The sequence below is a fragment of the Eptesicus fuscus genome, chromosome 24, assembly GCF_027574615.1.
Source record: "Eptesicus fuscus isolate TK198812 chromosome 24, DD_ASM_mEF_20220401, whole genome shotgun sequence".
NCBI classification, from domain to species: Eukaryota; Metazoa; Chordata; class Mammalia; order Chiroptera; family Vespertilionidae; genus Eptesicus; species Eptesicus fuscus.
This window is the reverse complement of record NC_072496.1, coordinates 10,405,153-10,430,202: the sequence shown is the minus strand read 5'-3', so window position 1 is coordinate 10,430,202 and position 25,050 is coordinate 10,405,153. Positions and strand designations below refer to the sequence as shown.

General features: G+C 40.3%; 1 protein-coding gene across 1 annotated transcript in view; it reads right to left on the bottom strand.

The window, feature by feature from the left end:
• Positions 1–25,050, bottom strand: part of USH2A (usherin) — a 407,070-nt gene that overhangs the window by 186,253 nt on the left and 195,767 nt on the right. Inside the window, exons 32-35 of the mRNA XM_054712927.1 lie at positions 22,630–22,789; positions 20,735–20,906; positions 15,563–15,710; positions 4,068–4,219 (exon numbers count right to left, since the gene is read on the bottom strand). Coding sequence (XP_054568902.1) covers positions 4,068–4,219; positions 15,563–15,710; positions 20,735–20,906; positions 22,630–22,789 — 632 coding nt within the window. The remainder of the gene's footprint in view (positions 1–4,067; positions 4,220–15,562; positions 15,711–20,734; positions 20,907–22,629; positions 22,790–25,050) is intronic.

The following is a 25,050-nucleotide window of genomic DNA, read 5'->3' as shown; positions in this document are numbered from 1 at the left end:
CACAAATCATAAGTATCACTCATAAGTGTGGGTCTTTTAATGAATCAGCTCGAACCTTGATCATTGGCTTCTAGCTTCCAGAACTGTGAGAAAATAAATGTCTATTGTTTTTTTAAAAAAAAGATTTCTTGAATATGTTGACAATTTTGACCTTATTTTTAAAGTGTAGGCCCATGCCTCACAAGAAGTTGATCAAACATGAAATCCTCAGGCAGGCAAATATTCTCAATATGAAACCTCCATTTGTTGGGGGCATATACTTTCCCAATGATGAAAATAAATGTGAAATAGACAGTGTTAATTTTTAATAAATGTGAGGTTACAACATGTCTTAGTTTCATCTGAGAAAGGCTATGGAGTTCTCTAGATCTATAACTCCTGCTCTTTTTTTTTTTTTAGTCTGATAGCTATGTACAAATATGACCAAGAAGCTTGACTGAAAAAATATCAATTCATCATTTTAATATTTCATAACAATGCAACTGGTTTCATTATGTCTACATACATAGTTGAAACTATTGCAAAGCAATGATTTTAAAGAGTTCAAAATAAAATGAGACTAAAGCAGTTGAAGAATTAAGGGCAATTTCAGATAATTATATTATTATCATCAAATGTCTGGTTAATTCAAAGTAAATATATTTTTAACATTTCCTTAAGTATCTGGATAAATACTCCAGATTTTGCTCCACATTAAATTCAGCAATTATACTATTTTGCACTGACTCGGTCTTCACATTTTTAAAAATTTTGATTATCTAACTTGCCTTAAAAAGAATGTCAAGGAAAAGGAATTCTGGAAAGTTAGCTTGGATTTCACATGGAAACCTCCCATGACACAGACAAAATAAAATATTTGAGCACAAATGGGCAATGAAAATATGCATTTTCATAATCGTTTCATTCTTGATGAAACCCTTACCAAATAGCAGAAACCGGTGTATAAATTATATTTAAATTTTCACAGCAACCCTTTAAAAGTAGGCATCATTTTCCTTTTGTAATGGCTGAGGAATCACAAGCTTAGGAGAAGCAGTTTGCTTCCCAAGGAGGCCTGGGACATAACAGCAGGTAATAAGTGGGCTGATTTCCCATGTAGAATTCTCCCGACTCTAATATATTGTAATTAAAATGTTGGTGTCTTACATACACATTCATGTAAAAAAAATGAATGTGAAAATGCCTGTGTCCGTGTGTGTGTGGGTGTTTATCTGTACAAGCATGCCATCGCCAGGAAAACAAGCCAGGTTTTTACTATCTGACACAGCAATGACCTATAGTTTCAGACTCGGTCCTTAAGAGGGTCCCCGGGGAACTGAATCCAATGAATGTTCTAAGGCCAGACACACTAATAAAATCCCCAATCTCAGACTCCAACGGCAGCGGTATCTAACACGGGCTAAATGGGGGAAAATAAGCCAAAGCAAACTGGTCTTCCTAGGGACAAATTAATTGTATTTTTTTAGAGACACAAAGTGTGAAGGGTTTCTCTCTAATGTAATTCAACAATATAACTAAAAGTAAGGAAAGCAATTAAAAAGTTCTCTGTTGCATTTTCTGTTTTTTTCTTCTCATCATTTCATACTTTTATAAAGCTCCAATTACGAGATTTAATATGATGATGCATATTAGCATGTTAAAATTAGGATCAAATACATTACCAATTGTTTTTCACATTGGGGTTTCCTTAAAAGCAAAATACATTGTGTACACGGAGAAGAACTAAACAAGTGACAAAGTAATCTTTTATTTTTTCCTAAATGGCTACAGAGTAAGTCCTTCTGAACCACACATAAGAGGTTATAAACTTGGTCAGGGTAAGAGAAAAATAACTTATTGAGCTAATACTATATTGAAGTGGTAAGAGTATAAAATTTGTGCATGCACTTTTATTTTTAAAATATTGTATTTTTTCAAATTTGTCCTTTTAAACTTATTTTTTCTTTTATATGAGCAATTTGCAAATTTTGAGGGTGAACCATACCACATTCGAGGCTCTAGAACATATCTGTCATAGAAAACATTGAATAGTATTTCCCCACATGCATGGAAAAATATGTAACAGATGAAAAATAAAGAGGCAGGTTTTCTAAGAACCCAGAATTACCATTAAGAAATGTTGTTAGATGAACCAAAAATTTGACTCTCTCAAAATTTATTCTTTGATCTCTGCCATAAAAAGATTAAAAAATATAAATTATAAACTTTTATTTCAATAAGATGTTATAACACCCAGCTTCATATAAAGAATGCCTGTAAGTGATACACACACACACACACACACACACACACAATCATTACATTTGGCTGAATTCTGTTGAATGTCATATTGTAATTTGATCATAAGAAAGTCTAACTTTTAAGATTGATTCATACATTTCTTAAATCAATACAGACACATTAAAAAAAGATCATCAACTAAAAAGACCTGCATCTGTAATATCCTACATGATTGTGACAGATATCTAGGGCTATTCAGAATACTCACATGTAATCTCTTAAGGGCATAATACATACTGTAATTGGAACACAATGTTTTGGAAATCAATTGAAGACTACAGGTTTCAACTTCCTGGCAGCATCTAGTTGACTTGTTCTAAATAAAGCCATTGTTGCTCAAGCCCAGTGAGTAGAGAAGGGTCACTGACTGGGGAAGAGCGCTTGCACAGTGAGCGCAGGATGAGGAAGAGTTCCCAGGGGAGAGAATCAGTCCCCCTGGTGTCAAGACTGGGTCTGGAACGGACGAGGCCGCGGCAGAGTGGGTTTTACAGTCCAATTCTGCTTCCCCTGCCCATCAGGGCACGGTGGCATTTGATTTCATGAGGCTCACCTCGCCTCCTTTACACGCAGGACACAGATCGATAACCGTGTCCCCCTTGGTTAAAGTTGTGGGAACATCCAGACACCGGGTGGGGGGTAGCCCATGCAGTGGCTGGGATCACAATTGGCAGATCCTATTTTTGAAAAAGTCTAAGTTTCAAGCTCTTGTGAAGTGTTCTTTTGTTTCTTTTTCCTTTTTTTTTTTTTTTTTTGAATGGAGAAGAAAAGCTGGCCTATTGCCATTCCTGCTTTTAAGAGTAAGTAACCATCCAGAGGGTCTGGGCTATAAAATACTTAATGGCAATAAAGACTACAGCTCGGTTCCATGGATAGATGATGTTATTAGCAGCTTGGAAAGCGACCAATTGCTGAGACAAAATGGGAGGTGCGATGAAAAATAAGGAAGCAGAACTGAAATGGTGGCGCTGTTTTTCAAGGTAATATTTATACAATACACTCTTCAATGAAGACAGAGTGCATTAAAATGACAGGGCATGAGTCAAGAATGCCAGAAAGTATCTAAAACTAATGAGCATTTCCCTTAAAAGAAGGTAAATCTCATTAATCAAGAAAAACGCACAAAATGAAAATGTAATGTTTTGAAACTAAAGAATGGCTTGCTAGTCTATGACAATTACGTACTATTAATTGGATTTTAAAAATGACACCAGTAATAAAAAGCACAATTTCATCAATCTTTTAGCTTCTAATGAAATATGGGTATGTATTGTAGATTTCTGAAATGAGGATATGAAAAGCTGATATTAATGTAATTTTAAATACTGTTCTCATGAAGCTATATATCACACTCATAACATTTAAATATTTTATTCTAATAGATGAGGCAAACTCAATCTTTTCACTGATTAGCCCAATTATTGTGGAGCAGTATTGTCATACTGTGGCAGTTACAGGTTTTCGATTATTTTCACTTTTTAAACTTAAACTTACTTAGTTGTAGAGCCCATTATCAAGGAGAAAAAAATATACTTGAACTAGGTTACTAAATTAGGCAAAATTGTATGTTTGCACATTTTATTTTCAATAAAATTTAGACGGTTCTGTCCTTCACTATGTGCACTCTTGAAATTTATGTTGAATATAGACAATTACTAACTCCTAAGTGAAATTTTATAAAAAGAAATCCCCCCATCCTCCTTGAAAGGCTAGCTCAGCAGAGAGCCCTGCGTTTTCCTTGTTCCTGTCCCCTGGCATGGAATCACCCCAGGCTGTCCACACACACTCACCCGTGGGCCCAGAGCACACCCTCTGGCCGTGCAGGCCTGGACTCTGAAAGAATGTAGGCTCCATGGAGCGAATCCGTAAGCATGGCAGCGGAGCTCTGAGGAATTGTGAATGAGAAGTCCGTCCAGATATAGCCCGTAGCGTGTGATCACACCTGGAAAGATAACAATTGGCACTGAGTATGATGAGCAAGCAACAGCAAAGGATTACTTTAAAAAGCAAGCACTTCGTTTTTTAAAAAAATATTTTTTAATTGACTTTACAGAGAGGAAGGGAGAGGGAGGAGAGAGAGAGAGAGAAACATTGATGAGAGACAAACACTGATTGGCCGCTCCCTGCATGCCCCCTACTGGGTATGGAGCCCACAACCTGGGCATGTGCCCTGACTGGGAACCCTACCGTGATTTCCTGGTTTATGGACTGAGTCACACTGGCCGGGCAACAAACACTTGTTGACGTGACTCCTAATTTTGTGGAATCACAGTATTTGGTATTTCTGAGTCTGAACTCTGTCTCTTCCCAAAGGGTCAACACTTAAATATCAAATTGCTAAGCCCACAGCCTCCCTGCTTGTTCTGCATCTACTTCCCTCTCCCTTTTGTTCCTCCAACTCTTCTGTAAACAGCTCCTCGTATGAAAGAAAGCCTGTCTTAAATGCCTCGCACGTTTTCTCTTTGGTCAATTAGATCTTGATCAATACTTCCTTAAGGATTAACACTTTTTAAAGCTGCAATAAGTTAATACTTTAATAAATCTACTTATGACCCATTTTTCTTTTTGAAGACAACTTTGTACAATTTATGTTTCTGAAAGCAGCTCTATTTCCAGATTTTGGAAAGAGAGTCTTCAATTTATCATCACGTGCCACAATGGTCCCACAAGACCATGGCTATTCCCATTGGTTCTCCTTTATTCTAGGGGCACCATCTGGGATAATTCTGAGGATGCTCACCAGAAAGCATTTGATTTAAGGCCACTTCATATGAGACACACAAAAGCACAAATGAGTTAAAACTAAGAAATAACAGACACCTAAGGGAAAACCAAGTATTTCATTGAAAATTTAAGAGAAAAAAGATGGATCAAATCACAGTTATAATAAGGACAAGAACTTATGATGTGCCAGGCACTCTGCTAAGCAATCACTGAATACACACACACACACACACACACACACACACACACACACCTACCTACGTGCAAATAATATGTTGCAGAAGCTCTTAAAGAACTTGTAAGTCGCCTGAAATGCGATCTACCTGACCTACTTCTCAACATTGAAACAGAAAGTACCCAAATCAATATTTCCCTTTTCGTACATAATTGGGGAACAGAGAATTTCCTTTATGCTGGGATTATGTGCATAATCTCTCACTTCCCTGACATATTGGGAAATGAAATGTTTTACAGAAGTTCATTTTCATTATAACTAAATCTCAGCCCTTAAGTACAAACTTTCAAAATCTGGACCATTTGGAAGGAAATCTTTGTAGCAAGTGCTACACACCTGTCTTCTCACTCAGACGGTAATGAACGTAATTGAAGCACTTCTGTGATGAGTCCAACCGCGCACATGGACATGAAAGACTGAGGTCTCTAATGCAGTCACACCCTCTGGGGCTCATGAGACACAGGACCCTCACCCAGCTCTTATCCTTAACATCCCTGAGCGGCTCTGCTTTACCACTCCTTGGGTCTACTTTTGGAGTTCTTTTCCATTCTCCCTCAGTGACAGTCTTTCAAAAGTTACTTCTTGGATGTGTCTCCCTGACTCACTCTGGCAAGTCAACCCCTAGCAAGCTCTGCAGAGAAAGTAGATACCCATGACAACTGGAACTCTGGATGAAGAAATAACAGACGGTGACTGAGACAAGGGCTTAGTGTCAGATGAGCACACGACAATGAGCTGAGCATAAAAGTTAAGTGAGATTTGTGACAGTTAATTCAACCACTAAGTTTTGTTTGGTTTTTGTTTTGTTTGTTTGTTTTTTAGCACATAGGATGCACTTGAATTGAGAGGGAGATGACACTGGAGTCCAACTTCAGTGTAGGTAAGATCGGACACACACACACACACACACACACACTCTGTAGATAATCCAGATTTGACAACCTTTGTAGGAAGGGCTGAAAGAGCAATTGTAGAACCGAATTGTATAATGAGTATACGCTGGGTAAGTGCAGTCTGCCTTTTAAATATACCAGTATATATATTTTTTACACCCTCCTCTACCTCATCCACCATACCAAATCCATTGCAAGTCTTGTCAGCTTTATGTCCAAGTTGATCTTTACCCATGTCAATATCTATGGCCATCGAATCTTTTCTGCTATTATCTCACACCTGAGAAGAACAGTCACTTATTTTGATGTTCCCATAGAATTCATTCTTCCTATTCGAGACAGAGGGGCATTTTTCAAAGACATACCCGATCATGTCACATACAATCAGTGATCTGTCAGGCCTTCACCAAGTACTACCAAGAAGAGAGTTCCCCATCCCCAAATCAGGAAGCATGCAAACATGTTGTGAGGATGAAACAGACACGTGATGTTGGCCTCTCTGTGTTTTATGCCTTTTGGTCCAGGTGTCAACATCCAATCACTAGATTTCAAGGTCAGGCCGAAGCAGGACACTGGGATGGTTTAGAGCTGGTGTCCAAATATGCCCTCAAAAAGGGTGCCTGCGACTAGGCCGGGTTGTTCTTTTGATTTGGTTTGGCCAAGACCATGAACTACAAAATCCCAAATTAAGGACACACAGCCAAACTTTCTGGTAAATTCCTGAACAGCAAGAGACATCATTTGAAGAGCACACTCCATTTCTTATCAATATACGCAGGCAGATTTCATAGCTTGTTACTCTTAGCAGACTTTAGGATATGAATAGAAGTATAAAATGAAACATTTCCTATTCAATTCCAAAAACATGCAGTTAGTAAGTAATAAGTTTCAAACGTCTATTAATACAACAATTTCCAATGCCCTCAGATTCCCAAGGTGAGTAACAAAAACTAATGACTATAATCTAGTGGACTTTTAAAATAAAGCCTAAGGAGATAATTTCCTTTTCTGGCTCGAGTGCAAGACATATATGAATAGCTTTGGGAAAAGTAAAATGCCAGGTTCTGGAAAGGCCATGTAAGTATTTCTGAAATTATAAAACACTTTATTATTAAAAATGTACTGAAACTTTGAGTTAGACATTAGCTACACGCTCTGTATGAGTTATTTCCATTAACTTTGGCAACACCAAGAAATAGAAACTGCTATTTGCCTTGTTATACAGTTGAGCGCATGGAGTCTTAGAAAAGCTAAGCTATTTCTCAAGGTCAGACAAATAGGAATTCAGGTGTGCAACCTGGCGACCATATCCCACTGCTGCTACTACTCCTGTTAGCCACTGCCAGTCTCCTGCTCTCTTCTAAATTATGTAAGGATTGCATTAAAATAAAAAACTGATGGCATGGCTGGTGTGGCTCAGTGGTTGAGTGGTGACCTAGGAACCAGGAGGTCACAATTCCATTCCCAGTCAGGGTCCATACTGGCTCTTGGGGTCCATCCCCAGTAGGGGGTGTGTAGGAAGCAACCAATAGATGATTCTCTCTCACATCAGTGTTCCTCTCTCCCCCTGGCCCTACCTCTCTTAAAAAAAAAATCAATAAAACATACTTACAAAACAAAAACAAACAAACATGTTCTGACCCTAAAAGCAACTGAGATGAGTCTAATGAAAAGATTCACATACATTTATTGAAAGTCAATTACCTAAATGTACTATGCTTGGTGCTTTGGGGACAGAAAGAATAAGACAATATCAATCTTTATGGAAATAAGTAAACTTCCTTTTCTTCTTCTTCTTCTTTTTTTTTTTTTTTTTGCTTTCAACCTTTTGGTTGGCTTTTATCTGAGACGGAAAGGGTGAACAGCTTGTGGGTGGCTTTTCCTGTGGCCCTGGGCCTTCCGAGGATCTCACTGTTGGCTAAATGCTCCTTGGAACACTCACTCAGGTTAAGGAGGATCCACCTGAGGGCTGGATCCTAGACCAAAGGCCAGACCCACCTGTCCATGGTGCGTATGGGTCATGTTTAGCTGGTGTGGACAGGAGAGACACAGCTGCACTAGAGCATGGACACTACTGGTCCTTATGCTGAACTTGACACTAGGAACTAGTGCACCAAAAGGAAAAAAATGTCATCAATCTTTATTTGATTGATTAGAACAAATAAAGATTTCACAACAAATAGGAAGCTTTCAATGAGATAGCAGCAATAAGTCACTTCATATTTAAAATTTAAATATCACAGATTAAAAACATCTGCCTTTATAACTTTTGAACACGGCACTGTTTGTTTGCTGGTTTACCATGGACGCTCAGGAATGAAGGAAAGCCTTTCTCATTGATCTCCACATCCAGCCCCCAAATTCTGCATGTTAAGTGTGGATTAACTGAGACTTAGGAATCAATCAGAGTCTCAGTGGGAAACTCGTGGCACCTTAAATAGACAATGGGGGATAATTAGTGAAGGGACCATTCATGAAGATATCAGTAGGGTTAAGGGAGAGCAATCCATGATAATAAAGCATCCCCAGCTAGGACCAGCTAGGACTCCTGGGAGACCAGTGGAAACATGAACAGATTCGGGAATCTGGAGAAAGAGCTGAGTTATCAGAAAGGTCCACTGGATAGTACCTCTGGCCTTTGGTTGAGCAATGTGGCCCTGGAGCCCAGAGCCAGGCAGAGGGAATCAAGGGGGGGCGGGGAAGTTCTGAGACTGCTGTCTGCCTTCATCCTCTCCTCTCTTGCTGCTGCCCCTGCCCCTACCCATGGACAAACCAAGAGGAAGCCAGAGAGAGCGAGAGAAGAAGCCTAATGACATTGTGAATAAAGGTCAGCCTAGGACACAGGGCTGAGAGGGGATAAGTGGAGAGTGGATTGAGAGGCAAAAGGAAAATATCTAAGATTTAAAAAAATGCAAATTTATAGGATGGATGGACCTGTAGAGAATTATGCTAAGACTAGAAGCCCAATGCACGAAGATTTGTGCTAGAATGGGCTTTCCTTCCCCTAGCTGCCGACACCACCTTCCACTCCGGCCCATCCCCTTTCCCCTCAGGCCCCGGAGCCGTCTCTTCCTGCTCCGGGAGCGGCCTCTTTCCGCTCCGGCCCTGCCTTCCCAAGCTGCCCAGAGGCCCTGAGAGACTGGTGGTGGGGCAGAATGCCTGCATCATTGCCATGGCGATGACGCAAGCCTCGCGCCCGCCTCCGTCACTCAGTGCCTGTGTATGCAAATTAACCACCATCTTTGTTGGGTTAATTTGCATATCACTCCTGATTGGCTGGTGGCATAGTGGAGGTACAGTCAATTTACATGTCTGTCTATTATTAGGTAAGATAAGCCAGTCAGAGAAAGATAAATATCACATGATCTCACTCATGTGGTATCTAATGAACAAACTGATACACAAAATAGATTCAGAGACATAGAAGCATGGAACAATCTCTAGAACCTCATGGGTGGGTGGGAAGAGATCAACCAAAGAACTTATATGCATCTATGCATAACCCAAGGACAGACAACAGGGTGGTAAAGGCCTGGGGCAGGGGACGGAGGTGGGTTAGAAAGGGGTCAATGGGGAAAAAAGGGGAGATATGTAATACTTTCAACAATAAAGATTTTTTAATGCAAATTTAATTATACTGTACTGTATTGTATTTTTGTCTTTTTTTCCTTGCTTATTCTCTTACACTAATAATCAGTAAGAGAGTGGTAAGAAAAGAAAACAGCATTACACTACGTGTTAAGGGGGATCGGGTTATTTAATCCAGTTCGATAAACTCTGTTTCTTTCATGGATAATCTACAAAATGGACACTTAATTCCCATTGGCTACCTGGTGTGAGCAGTTTCTAGTTTATCACCTTTCTCTTTCCATAACGGTAGAATTTTTAAGGTGTTTAATTTTCATAGGGAAGTGGAATCATAATTGTCCACAGAGAACATCCACTGGGATAGACATCCGTGGGCCTCTTCATCGTGTCATGTCAAATTGCATTTCCTAAGGTGCTCAATAGGATGTCACGCATAACCAAGGAGACGCAACTCAAGTACAACGCAATGTAAATTTAATACAAGATATCTCTGTTTAAACTGAGGAATCCTGTTTACAGTAAGAATTAAACAGCAATACTTTAGTGTGTCATAAAAATAACATGCCTAGTGAATAGCGATGCTCCAAACACATTTGTTTGTTTTTTTCCCCAGGACAGCATGGCAACGTGAATATCAACTGAGCTCCGACGATGATTGAATGTGGCAGATATGTCCCTGTGTGAATAGTTGATCCTTCAATTAAAAGGGAAAAGAGAGAACAGCGCTCACATTGTGGAATAATGCCTTATTACTGTTACGCTCTCCTAAAAATGGAATCAGCGTAATCTAAAAAAGAGTGTGCTGGGGAAATTCTACCTGGCAAACGGAGTGGAGGTGTTTCATAAAAGTTACACGGGGTTTGCTCGAAACTGTCAAGCAGCTTCCTAAGCGATTCGCTGAATTCCATTACCATGTCTCCCATTAAAACAGGGCATTTCCAGGAAAGGCAATAGAAGCACATTTTGACTTCTTAAAAATAAATGCATTTCAAAATAAAAGTTTTAAAAAAATACACACAGTTATTTCTTTAAAACCAGAGAAAAATCAAAATAGAGATCTTAGGAATATTAAGTATTAGCACTGAGAATAAGACACTGGACAAGTCAAAGTAACTAAAATATATATTTTCACATAACTAGATGGAATACTATTTTATGACCATTTCCATGAAAAGTTGATGTATACAGAAGTGAGTAAAACCATGAATTTTTGAGTCATTCACATCTTGTTTGTATTATAATCCTACTTAATTTGTTGTCTTATCTTGATAATTAAGTTGGTTAATACTTATAAACTGGAGTTTCCACATTTAAATGTGGAAATAACAATACCTATTTTATGGGCTACTGATGAGAGTTAAGTGTCTGGCACATAGCTATAAAAGGCAGCTATTGTTTTGCTATTACTATTATTATTTGTGTTAGCAGGAAATCAAATCTTTTCTTTGTATGAGGGGAGTACTTAATATTCACATGTACACCTTCATGTTCATAGGTTATAAAAATGTATTTACCTTCTCTATCACCCTCAATGTCCTCAGGACAGCATATATTGGATGTGTATGAAAAGATTTATAGTCCATTGGTTTCTCTGAACTAAAATGTATAATCAAAAAATGGAACTAATTATTTTAATAGAATTAGTTGTCCTCACGGTACTATGTTTAAATCTGCAAAAATAATTAACTTCCTAAAACTTTTCTGTTCTTAGTGACATCATTGCCACTCTCTTGATACACAGCCATGAATTCATTCTCACAAAGCTGGCCCAACCCGGAAGGCTAGCTTATGACAATGCTCTTTCTTTGCTGGAGACCCCAGGACCCTTGTCTAACCTAATGGGGCCCAACTCTCTTGTCCTTCTCTTACCACGCCCATCTTCGCATCACCACATCCTGATGGTGGCAACGACACGCGCTTTCACACGGAGGCAGCCAAGAGCCCCGGCCTCACGTGTGGCCTCTCTTTGGACTATGAACCAATGAGCAGGCTGACGTCAGGGGCCTGGATCTCCCAGATCACATGTGGAGCCTTCAGCAGGCCAGGGGGAGATGCCTTACCCCCACCTGCGAGATCATCCCCTCTCCGTTACAAAACTATGAGATGCGCTGTAAGTGTGCACTTGTGTGTATTGTATGATTGCGTATGTATATGCCTCTCCCAGCAACACAATTACCATTTTATTATTGTCTCTATCTTCAGCGAACATTAATGCATTCAACAGCTGCTTAATGCCCATCCACTCACACCTAGTACCCCGCCAAGTGCTGTGCCCACAATGGTGAAGCAGGGACATAGCGCCCCCGCCCTCATGTGGGTCACCGGGTAACAGGGAAACTGTCTTAGGAAAATGTTCTCAGGTAAAGAGAGTGGATAGTGACAAGGAATTGCAAGTATTAATAAAGAATAAGACTTCCATGTTCTATATTTTAGTGTTTTTTAATTCACTGAATGTCACTAAACGTTAATGACGTATAAGTTTGTTGTCGTCCGGTATTATGCCGACTTTAGCTAGGTCGACTTCACGAGCAAACAAAACGTTTATTTCCAGATACTAAGGCCTAAGCTGCTGGAAGGGAACATGGCTCATGAGACTGTGGAAGCTCTGGAAAGCGTAATTCGAATTATGCAACTGCAATCCTCACCAGACAGGTCGCAAACGGATTAGACAGTCACTCCTTTTGCTTCTTTTCCTCGATGGCTACTGGTATCACAAAGGAAGGACCACGGCCCTCCAAAATGAGGAGCCCTTGTCCGCCTCGGATCTAGAAGGAGCTCTTTCAGAGGTTTTAAAGATCCTGCCCACATCACAGCCTGCGGAGAACACCTGTGCCGGAGGGACTGTGGGCGTCAAGGGCTCTGGTTGGACACGGAGCCGGAGCCTGCACCACCTTTCTGCCGGTGTGGGGAGCCAGGGAGGAGAATGAAGCAGGGCTTATCCAGAGGAATGCCAAGCCCTAGGTGCCAATCAAATGATAAGGAATTGGTGCTTACATTCTTCTTGGCACACGAAGGCAATTAACAGCAAGGAGCATTATTTGTAATAACCAAGTCACGGAGGCTTAGATGCCCATCAACCAAAGAGGGCCCCGTGGGCTGTGGCTCAGCCACTGGGATTTCACATGCCTTTCAAAGGATGAAGCGGGGCACCACTTAGCTGCCCCAGGAAGATGTTTCCACCATGGTGCTCGGTAAGATTTATCACCGGACGTTCCTGATAGGAGCTGAGCATTTACATGGGAACCCGCTATGAAGAGAGAGCACAGAGCCTGCTCCCGAAGCCCTGCTGGCGGAGGCTACCAACTGCTCCACAGGCAAGAACTGGACATTGACATCGCAACCTTCTACGCCTTCCGTATGTTGGCCACATACAGGCATGCATTTGAAAATATGCACCCTTATTACAGAAGGTGGGGTTATTGTTTCGCAGTGAGTTTCTTCATGTGTATAAAGTCCTGGTGAAATAATCTATTTATGTCTATACCTGACTACCGGAGTCAAGATTTTGGAGGCTGGAGCATACCAACCCAGGCGAGCGGCACCTGTGACAGAGTATGGCCTTCTAAGTGCAGGTGCCTATCTGGTCCCACTACATCTGAATGAGGACCCCGAGGGATGGCACAGCCACACCCCGTAGGGTCTCCTCAGCTTCTCACACTTTGGCATCTCGTGTGCCTCTCACCTGTGATTATTTGTTTACGTGAATATTTCCCCCAGAGACTCTAACACCTTCAAGAGGAAGGATTCGGCAAATTCAAGGTGGTGTCATCAGAACAAACACCTAGGAGGTCATCAGGATGATGACACCTAATAAGTTATCAGAAGTACACTTTGAATGGACAAATTCAGGTTTTAGTACTGCATGCGGAGGCTCTTGATGTCTTCTGGGTGATAAACACTAGCGCCTTCATGAGAAGACAAAGGTGGGGGGACTGTGGCAAGAGAAATCGGGGTGAGCAAGTCACGAGTGCCACCCAGGCTCCTGGCTGGTGTGCATGGGTAGCACTTATCAGTGAGCGAGGGAACACAGGAGAGAGGGCAGACAGAGAGGCAGAGAACATGTTGGGTATTCCGAGTGTAAAGTGTAACAGAGATCGCGTGGAGGTCTCCAGAAGGGGTGCTAAGAGGAGAGGTCCCAACCTAAGGTAGAGCCTAGAGATAGGGTATACAGGAGTGTATTAAATAGTCACCCTCATTTTGATGACCAAATCAATGGAATGTTTCCAATAATCAGATCAACCCTCTCGAGGCAATGGACAGTAGATAGCAAATGCTGGTAAATTTGGGGAAAGTAAAGAGAGAATTAGAGAAGAGAATAAAAAACAGTGTAATGAAATGATTACTTTTCAAATATCTAGTAATTTTCCCATAAGAAACATTTTAAGTTTCTGATGAGATGAAACACTGGACTATAGAATATGATGGAAGTGTTAATACACATCTCCCAAGTCCCCCAAATTCTTATTGTTCAATGAGTACATTTTAAAAATGCCTTTAAATGCACAAAACTGTATGTAAAGATTCTGTGATACACAGAAAGTATTACTCTATTCAACTTACGATTCCGAGTCAGCCAGAAAGCCAGCTGCAACTAGCCACTGGCATGAAGGAAAGTGCTCACCGGGCAAATCGTATCACAGCATTTAACAACACTCCAACTGGAATAAATCATTAATATTTCCATTGACACCCCTGGACTAGACTTCTTTGTGGAGCATGAAGTATGACAAGATTTTTCACTGTTTAATGTAAGTATCAAATGGACATCCATTTATTTTTATTAGAAAATTTGTAATAGTGCAGGAATAACTTCAATAGCAGAGATAACCACTCACTCAGAGTATTAAAGCTCTCTCCACTACCTCCAATATATCTACTGCATTTGCCAAAAGTTTAATTAAAATGAGATGACGGGAATAATTAGTATCATAATAAACATAAGACAAACTAATAAAACTGCACTTTTTTTTCTTTCATTCTTTTAGTCTAGGCTAAACGAGACCATTTCAATGTTCAGTAATGAGTTATTTGAAACAGTTTCTATGAGATTAAAAGTCTTCTTGATATTTATCTTAAAGAGGAACAAAATTTGATGTTATATATAAGCTTCTGCAGTTTGGAACAATGACCCCATGCTGTGTGAAACATAAAAACATTGTGCATCAATGAGTCAAGCAATTTCCACGCCAAGTTATTGCAAAAACTCTTTATAATAAGATTTTATTCTAGTAAACTTTAACTGGCTAACAACTCTCTAAATTATTCAAAGATGAGTATACCACTTAGAAACATATACAATCTCTTTCACCTGAGGCAAGTGTGAATGTAAACAAATATTGAATGTATGCATTGTTTAAAAACAGCACAATGAAGTATTTATAAATATATTAAAAATATGGAGGTCCTAGTCATCTCTGTTAAGATAAACTTATTGAATCAAAAGCATTTTGAAATACAATGAGTGCATGAACTTTCTGCCCCTCTGCTTTTCTCTCCCAGAAAGAATGAATGACTGTGGAAAACAGTAAGTCATTGCAAATACAATGGCAATGTCACAGGGGCCTTCTTCTGGAATCCTCGCTGGTTCCCCTAACCGCTCCAGGAACATGCTAACAGGAAGATGCAGTACACAGGAACTATCAAAAGGGAGCACTTTTGAGCCACTAAAATTGTGTGTTAGCCCAAAAACCACAATCTCGCAACTCCAGGCAAAGATGCTATCTCAGGTACTTTATGTGCTAAAATGATCATTAAAAATTAAGCTCCACATATTCGCTGCCATTTAGACTATTAATTTACCTTTGCTAATCATCTTTTTGACTCCAGGCTAAAGGAGTTCACTTACCGTTCGGATGCTGAGGCTCCGTCCAGGAGATGTTGAAGGAGTGGGGTGAATAGGAGTGCACTCTGGGGGCGGGCACACCTTCCGGTGAGCAATCCTCTGTTCGGGCCTCACTGGACTCACTCACTGCGCACCCGCCTCCCGTGCAAGCCTGAAGGAAATGGGGGGAAAGCACATTTCACCCTGCGTCCCAAAAGTTTAGATGGACATTGAAGGAAAGTAATTCGTACTAAGAGTTTCGGATTCTTTGAAATAAAGCTTTCTTTATCCCACAAAATAAATGTGTTTCACATTACTATAGGGTGACCAATATATTTAAAGTAGAACCGTGTAATCGAATACAACAATATTTCTCATAAGTCAATAGCAAAGGCACTGGTGAGCAGCAGCGTACTGGCTTAAAGGGTCAAATCACTGCTTATGCGCCCCAGGAAATGGGCTTTGTTAACCGGCTGACAAACTTAAAAGGGTCACAGGACGCCCCTCCCACCACACACACCACCTAATAAGGTATCACTAACGCCAGAAATGGAAGGAAACTTCCGTGTGCACTTTCATAATAAATTCCAAATCATCCCCAAATTAATGTTTAATAAAAGTATTAGGAAAATATCTTCACTCCCCAAGTTGCTGGATAAGCATTTCTGCAGGAAACTGAGACAGACACAGAGGAGATTTCTAGACTAAATTTGCTGGCAAATATTAGCAACTATATCTTTATATAAATAACACAGATATTTGAAAACTGCACTTAAGCTTTGCTCAGCGTCTCTCTAGGTTACGACTGTAATTTGCACAATGAAATTTAAGGATCTTTCAAAAATGAACTAAATTTTACTAAATCAATAAGGAAGAAAAATCATAGGACGATGTTAAAAAGCAGACATTTAGTCCCTTTTCATGAAAGGTAGATATTACTAATATAAACAGTTAAAATATGCCTTTATCCTTTGGGCCTGTCCCTGCTTTTCAGTTTGATAATGAGGGAATGACCTTTGTTACTGAAAGCAGACAATATCCTTGTCCCTGAAGACAGGAGAAAGCTGACTGATTTTTAGAGATTTTTTTATAGTGAAGTTTAATATTTGCGAAATTATCGCAAACAATTTATTACCAGTATAAATGACAGTATATGGTCAATCGACATGGAGAGCTACCTCGCGTGCTATGGTAAAAATACAACAGTGAAACCAGGTTTTCAGAGAAATTTCTCAGCGGCGGCAGCCAGGTTCAGCTGGGTTAAACGGTGGCCCGGGCATGGAACTGCATTGAGATTGGGGACCTAATTAACCTCGGTGGGCTGCCTCTAATTCTCAGCTGTGGCGTGTGCATATGTATGGAAGAGAGAAGCCATCCTCCTCCCGAGAACAGATTTCTTTGCAAATAAAGAAGGGTCAATTGACATTGTGGACAAACCCCGACTCAAAACTCTAGGACGTGTCACCGTGAGCCCAAGAACAATCTGAACATTGAAAAAAGGAAGATTCAAACATTTCCAACGTGAACGTCCACCAGAAAACGTGGCCAGAAAGAGGCCACGGGGGACAGTGGTGTTATCAGGGGAAAGTGGCCAAAGAGCCTTCTTTTCGGTCCCCAGAAGGAGAGAAATCCATCTTCTCCTCGGGTTGTGCCTGGGGAGGGGGAAAAGGTTGCAGCATCTTATTGTTAAACTCCTACCTCCATGGGGTTTAATTCTGAATGGCTCCTTGTCACTGTTCTTTTTCTCAACCATAACCTCGGGCTTTTCCCTGTGAACTCTCCCCAAAGAAATACTGGACGATGGGACATCAAACCATATATTTTTTAAAAACGGAATGGGAATTGAAATGTACTTGGTTTTGAGAATTTTAGGGTGCCTTCTGGGATAAACAAAGACAGCCTCTGGTTTGGGAGGACTGTTCTTTGGGGTGTCAGGGAAGATCCATAAAAAAGTCATGTGACAGAGAACTTCGTAAGGATCTAAAGAGTTCCTGAGGTAATTTTTCTTGTAAATGAATGAAGCAGAATTTATCGAGGGGCTGCTGAAATGACAGAATTACCTGCACAATATTTTGTTTTTTCCCCACATTGTTGTTGCAGGCATTTGGAGGTGTGGAGAGAGCAGTACAATAACTCATTGCCATCTATAGGGAAATACATGCTCTTAAGGTTGCATCCCAAATGATCTAATAACTGATATCATCTAAATGAAATTGAACCCATCAGCATCTGGTTTGACCTGCCAGCACCAGAGGCCACTGTGTTCAATGCAACTGAATGCTCATTACAATTCTGGTTTGGAAAATCTAAACAAAATAGTGGGGTTGACTAAAGATGCCTTTATGAAATGGCAAAGTCTTTGAAAGCCTCTGAGCCATTAAAATAAGGTGGTCTCTATCCATCTCCTACAGCATTCATTAGTTATAGCCATTTAACAAAATGCAAAGTCAGGATACTACCCTGGAGTGAGTAACTTCTGACCGAATAGGGGATTCACTTTTGGTCTAATGGAATTCGTGACTAATAGAAGTATATCAACTGTTTTTGAAAGCATGCCTATTAGGAACATCCAAAACTAGCCTTCTCTTTCCAATCACCTGTTTTCAGATAAGTAGGGTCTGAGGATGTTAATAATGTGGCGTATATTAAAGTACGAAGAAAAAGAGCAAGGCCAGATTACCTACAAATGACCTTTGGAAAGGTCATTTCCAAGAGTCACTTCCAATAATCCTTCCAGGAAATATATGTAACACTCAATGTTCATCAAGAGGCAAATGTCTAGCTGTAATATAAAAATTACCAGACCACACATATCTGGAAACTTGTGTGTCTCACTATCTTTTGTTTAATTGTTGGCACTGTTTGTATTAGGGACGACCACACTTCACGGCACCATTTGTCGAGTGTAACACCGCGTGCCGTTTCTTTTAGTGGAAAGAACACGTTTGAAATCACATAGTCCCCGACTCTGACGTTTTACAGCAAATTAATTTATGTCAGAAGCCCCAGATTCTTTATGAAATCAATATGCTTAGTGTTCATTCATTCAAGAATCATTCACTGAGCTTTCAGATTCCACTAGGCACTGTGCTTGACTCTGCACACAGAATTTTGAAAGACACAGTCCCTAGCATTCAAGTTTATAATCCAGTCAACAAGAAAAGTCAGATAAAACCACGTGAAGTAACACACTTGCTCTGAGGCTAGAGTGAATCAAAGCGGTTCCCACTCCCACGCATTTGCCTCTGTTCTAACGCCGGCTTAAAGGCGTTGTCGGCAGATGGTTTTCCAACACGCAGTCAACGTGTTAAGATGATCTATAAAGGCAGCTCCACTTGGCTGAGAGGAGGGATCGCCATCTACTAACCTAACCACCTTGAAAGCCAGTTATGATGTTGAAACTGTGAAATATACGATAATCCCTTAATTAACCAAGATAAACCTAAATATTCTGGTTCATTGCATTTACAGGTTAACAAAGTTGAGTAAAAAACCCTTTGAGTTGAGTACACTTCCTGAACATATATCACTGTATTTCCTGCCCTAATAAATATGGTGAAATAAAAAATAATGTGAGCAAATGTATTTCCCTAAAAGAGGTAGGGCAAGACTTCCACATCTTTACCATCTTGCATCAACATTATTCAGGGGCTGACAGATGTCGTCTGACTCCATAGAATATTGTATGGGGGTCACCTTTTTAGCATCATAGAACTTTGGGACTTAAAGAGACATTAAAAAAGCATTTAGTTCAAAAATCCTAATTCTAGGCTTGAAAAACATCAAACTCAGTGCAGTTAAATAAATTTGCCTTAGGCCACACAGTTGGTGGCAAAACCAGAATGGAACTCAGGGGAGTGGAATCACAATGTAGTGTTGTTTATTTTTCAAGGGATTACAGATTCATAAAACATAGATTCAGGTGGGTTTCCATCGATTGCACAGCCTTGAGAGTAGACCTGTTTCGTGTCATTTGTCTCCTGATAAAAACCAAGAGTGTAACAATTAATTCCGGTTGCTTTCAAGCAGTAGAGAATTTTCCAGATTCTGATATGACTACTCTTTTGAAAATAGTGTGGATTTGTGGATTTGCCTCTGAAAATTGAATTATTATACTTCTAACATCGTGGGTGATAAACTAAGTAATGAAGGCAGCAGGTCATCAGCCCGCCTGGCGTGCGGAACACCTAGGCACCCAGAGTCAGTGCGGACGGCGTTTTGAACATTGTCTGATTGCCCTTGTTTTATGGTGTCAGGTCAGACACTTAGCAATGGTTGAATGTAGTTTATTCTCTCTTGGTATAATATTTAGAGCATTCAAGAGCATGTTAAGTAAAATGAATGCATACACAGTGTCTACATAAATGTAAATTTATTCATAATCAAGAGCGGAATATTTTCTATGGCATTTATCAAAGCAAATATCCTTATATAGGTATTGCTATAAAATGAAGAGTGCGTTTAAAACAAATAGGGACAATCTCATGTTTATATTCAGTTATTTTCAGATGTGCTATTAAACTTAAAAAAGATTATATTTCATCAAAAAACAAAAGGAATAAATTCCACGGTAATATCAAGGTCTTTTAAAAGACCTTCGCATAAAAGTGCAATTTTGCATGAAAAAAAAAGAAAAGGCTATTGTCTGTCTACTGAAATCTCTAAACCATGTTGGTTCCAGGGTTTTATTAAGTGATGGTCTTTTTGAGGTAGAAGTGTGATGTAAACTGGAATATAATAATGATCAAGAATATCGGGGGGGGGGGTCATTGAAACCTTCATTAAAAAAATAAGACCTACATTTTCATACTGTGCATTGTTTTTCAAATGAATACAAGTTTCATGGGAAAATTACCCTATTAATCCAGGAATTTTGGAAAAAGCCCTCGACAATTATGATGTTCGGCAAATAATAAAAAAGAAGTAATTTCTGATAATCCTAAATTAGATTTGGGAAGCCTACTGACTTAGATTATTATTCTATCATTTTGCATAATATGAAATAAATGTATTAGATCAACATCATTCACATTTAGGATGTGAAGTGAGTTTACAGTGGGAATAGCGATACATGAGGGTTTTTTGAGTTTGTTTTTGTTTTCTTAAGTGAGGGAGGGAGAGAAGATGGGATAAAGGGAAGGGAAGCAGCAGGGACAGGAAGTGGGCAGAGAAAGTGATAAAATAAAGCAAACTTACTCCGAGCTTGAGAAGATATCTGGTGCCAGGCAACAGGTATTGCAGCGTGTGGTCCTGAAAAAGCTCTGTACTGTTATAGATGACATCCCAAATGGTAAAATTACGCGTGTGATTTGAAATATATAATAGATAGCGCTCCAGAATTCCATTTAGTTTTCCTGGCTGTTTCCACCTAGGCAGGGAAAGTACAGCATGATTATCCGCATTCCTTCAGGTCAGGCCTGATGGGCACAACCTTCACAGGACAGCTGTGAACCTTGATGTAGGCCACAGTAAAAATACACACTGAACACTCAAAGTGATTCACTTAAAAAACAACCAAGTAGTTATTAAATGTGTATTCTGAATGGTATAAAGAAAATAAGGCATAATGCCTGTTCTCTAGTTACTTATAATTTTAACTAGAGGCCCGATGCACAAAATTCGTGCAAGAGTAGGCTTTCCTTCCCCCGGCTGCTGGCACCAGCTTCCCTCCGGCATCGGGGACCCAGGCTTCCCTTGCAGCCTGGGCTTCGTCTGGAAGGTCGTCCAGTCTAATTAGCATATTACACTTTTATTATTATACATTAGATAATAATGCAAAAATGTCTGAGGTCTGAGTATTTGACTTTTAAATATTTTAAATGTTTTTACTGCTTTTTTAGAGAGATTGGGAGAGGGAGAGAGAGAGATAGAAACATCAATGATGAAAGATAATCATCAATCGGTTGCCTCCTGCATGCTTCCCTATGGGGATCGAGCCTGCAACCCGGGCATGTGCCTTGACCAGGAATCAAACTGTGACCTCCTGGTCCATGGGTCAATGCTCAACCAATTAAGCAACACTGCTCAGGTGAGCATTTGATTTTGAACTTAAGCCATAGAACAAAATTTGGGGTAAGTAAAACATCTGAGCAATTAAGAGAAATGAGAGAGAGAATAACGTAACGGTCTTGAAAAGGGCATTGATGGAATGGGTAATAAGCAATTATAGAAAACAGGGAAGTTGTGAATTGGAAGGGCTGAAATAGTGCAGTAAGACTTCTCGAATGAGGTGACATGTGACTTAGGTGACATGTGACTGAGTCATTGACAGACGGTGGATTTGGTAGGAAGAGTAGAGCACATTCCACACAAGGGTTGCAATGTGTCCGTGAGCATGAACTGGGCAAGTCGTGGAACAGCCAGACATTGGGAAACTGAGAAATACTTAAGAGTAGTGGGAAATCTTTGGGCTAAACAATGTGGGATTGACTTAGGGCAAAAAGGAGAGCCCCTGGGAGAGTTCAGATTAGGGACAAGGGGATATGAGTAATGTTTTTCAGCTTGAATGAATATCTTAATTTATTGAGTCCAAGCTCTTCTTTCAAAGATGAGAAATTGAGGCTAAGAAAGATGAATATAAACAGTAGCAACTGCTGGTAAGAGAGGTTTAACTCAGTACTGCAATATACCTTGTACCTCTTGTATTAGGAAGTGGATAAAAACCACTAATATCAAAAATAATCCAAACTTGCCGATAGCTAAAAGTTCCTTTCTGAGTTCATCTGCAAAGGAACATGAAGGTCCCAGTTTATCCTCAAAAAGAAAACGTGCATTTATACTCTCCAATTCCAAACGAGCACAAACAATGCCTCTCATCTAAAAAGCTCAAGGCGGCCGGGTAAGTGGTCAGTTCCCCCCTCAGTGAAGTTTGCACAGAGGCTGTGTACACATGTAGCCCGGCCTGATTGCATAAAGACAAAATGGAAATTAACTTGGCAAGGGATAATCAAAGGTTCCCAGCACCACCGAACTAATCACTCCTATGCATTTAATCACAATGAAATTAATTCTATGTCACAAGCCCTTCCCTTGATTGAACTCACTGGGATTCCTGCATGAACCCCCGCGTGACAAACAATATTGCTACTCACTGTGCGTCTATAGTTCTGGAATCCAGGACGGTCAGAATCGGGGGATTCACGTGTTCCGGTGGCAGCTGTGCCGTGTACAGGATCACCAGGGAGCTGTTCGCGCAGCCCACATGTGTGCACGCACACAGCAGAAACTGGTGGGGCGAGAACACTGCTAAATCTAGGGGGTGGAAGAAACAAAAATGTATTTGCAATCAGACTTTTTATTCCCGAGATCTCACTCCTCCTCTACGTCCCTACTTCTTACAACTGGGAAAGGAAAGCTTCAAGTAAGAATCGATAGCCATCAAAATCAATGCCAATAAAACAGAGGCTGTCTCACCCCTTAAATATATGATGGCTATTTTTAAATAGACAGGTGTCAGTCAAACCCTTGGCTTCACTTTTCATTTGAACAGTTTGACTGCTTTCTTGAATGTCCCTGGCCAGGTAAATCGGTTTCTGAGTTTAGACTTAGTTCAGTGACTCTGTTAAAAAAATAAATGAGACATTTAAATAATGTTTAAAGAATATTTGAAGACAATAGGAGTTGCTTTTGAAATTCAAATACAGAGCTTGTAACAATGACTTTGAACTTGTAATTCCTTTTGCTGAATTCCTTTCTTTTCTTCTCCACCTGAGCAACTATTATTTGACCTTCAAGCTGCCCAGTCTCAGTGCAAATGGCCTGTTTCTTTCTTAAGCTGCCCCCAACACACCCTGCCGTGACCTCTGGCACAAGATGGAGCTGTCTCCTCCCCTTCCCTCCCAAGGTGTCTGCACACACCTTTAGCACAGCGCTCACAATGCTGACACCAGGATCTGTTTATGGGACTTTTATTCTGTTTATCCGAGCCCTCAGAGTGAGCTCTGTAAGGGCAGGAATGGTGCTACATTCATTTTGCATCCTCTGTATCTAGCACAATGCTTGGCACATTATAGGTTTTGAATACATGCCTTAGGATAAACTAATCTGTAATTTACTAATTCAATTCTAAAATATCCTCAGTACCCCCTTTTCACAGGTACTCAATTATTTCATTGAATGAATCTCACCAAAGTCCTGTCAACTTTACCAAGACGTAAACATCCGTCATATTTTTGTGCTTGTCTGAATTCCTAAAAAGAATTCTCAAACACAAATGCTTCGTAAAACACACACACACACAAAACAGGAGCCCGACCCATGGGCTCAGTGGTTAGAACATCGGTGCATGCATTCACAGGGTCGCAGGTTCAACTCATCCAAGGCATGTACCTGGCTGGATTGCACGTACCTGGGTTGCAGGTTCAATCCCCAGCCCCCATTAGGGAGTGTGTGGGAGGTAACCAATTGATGTTTCTCTCTCTCATAGATGTTTCTCTCTCTCTCCTCTCCCTCCCTTACACTCTCTCTAAAAATCAATGGAAACATATCTTCAGGGGAGGATTAACCAAAAACAAACAGGAGATAAAGGTATGCCAACATGTTAACAGTGGTTCTCTCAGAGTGAGGACACGTGGCTGATTTATTTTTTATTACACATATCTTCAAATTTTCTAAGGTATACACGTATAGCATAGATGGAGAAAACGCAGCTGTAGTTTATCAATATCAATTCAGTATTTAAGAAAGTGTATGCCCAGGACCCAGTTGGCACTGTTACACCTCCTATGTCATCCTTCTCTTTCCTCAATGACTTCAGCATTGGCTTCGTTTCCTTTTCAATCATAACCACCCCCCTCCTTTTTTTTTTCTTTACCTTTTTGGCAACTCCAACATCCTCAGTAATGACTCATCCCCGAATCTGGCTCCACTTCCACTTCCTCGCATGGAATGCCCTTCATCCCTACTGCATTTCTCACCATTCAGCACAGTTAGACTCACCACCTAATCATCTCCGGAACCATTCCCAAGACTCTTAATTTAAAATCTACCCTAGCTGACCACAGACTGGTCAACCCTCCCACCCCTTCCATTTGTCACGTTAATGCAGTCCCTCCTTTGCTACCACCCAGTCTCTCATTTCCAGAGGATTCACAACATCTGAACTTCCCTTGCCATCATCTTTGATGACTCATTTCAAAGGAATGTACTCCAGATCTCTGGAGTACTTCACCTCCTCAATGCTCTTCTGTATCTGCTACCTCAGTCCCTGGCCTGGGAGAAATCTTCCCATATCATCTTCTCATATCTGTGTGGTGTGACTGAGAGACATGGCTGAACATGCTGAAGAGTCTATTACACTCCTGCGTTTTCCAATTTGAACCAGACCCGTGGCACTCCTTGGCGATAACTGTCTTACTCCCTTGTTTCTTCCTTCGTTGTACTGACCTCTTTATTTTTTTCTCCTTCCATGGACTGGGCAAATCTGGAGGAACCAAGTGAGGTCTCAAATTGAAGTCCTCGGGTCTAGCTCTTTCTGAACCCCTACAATATTTGGAATCTGTGCCATGGGGTCA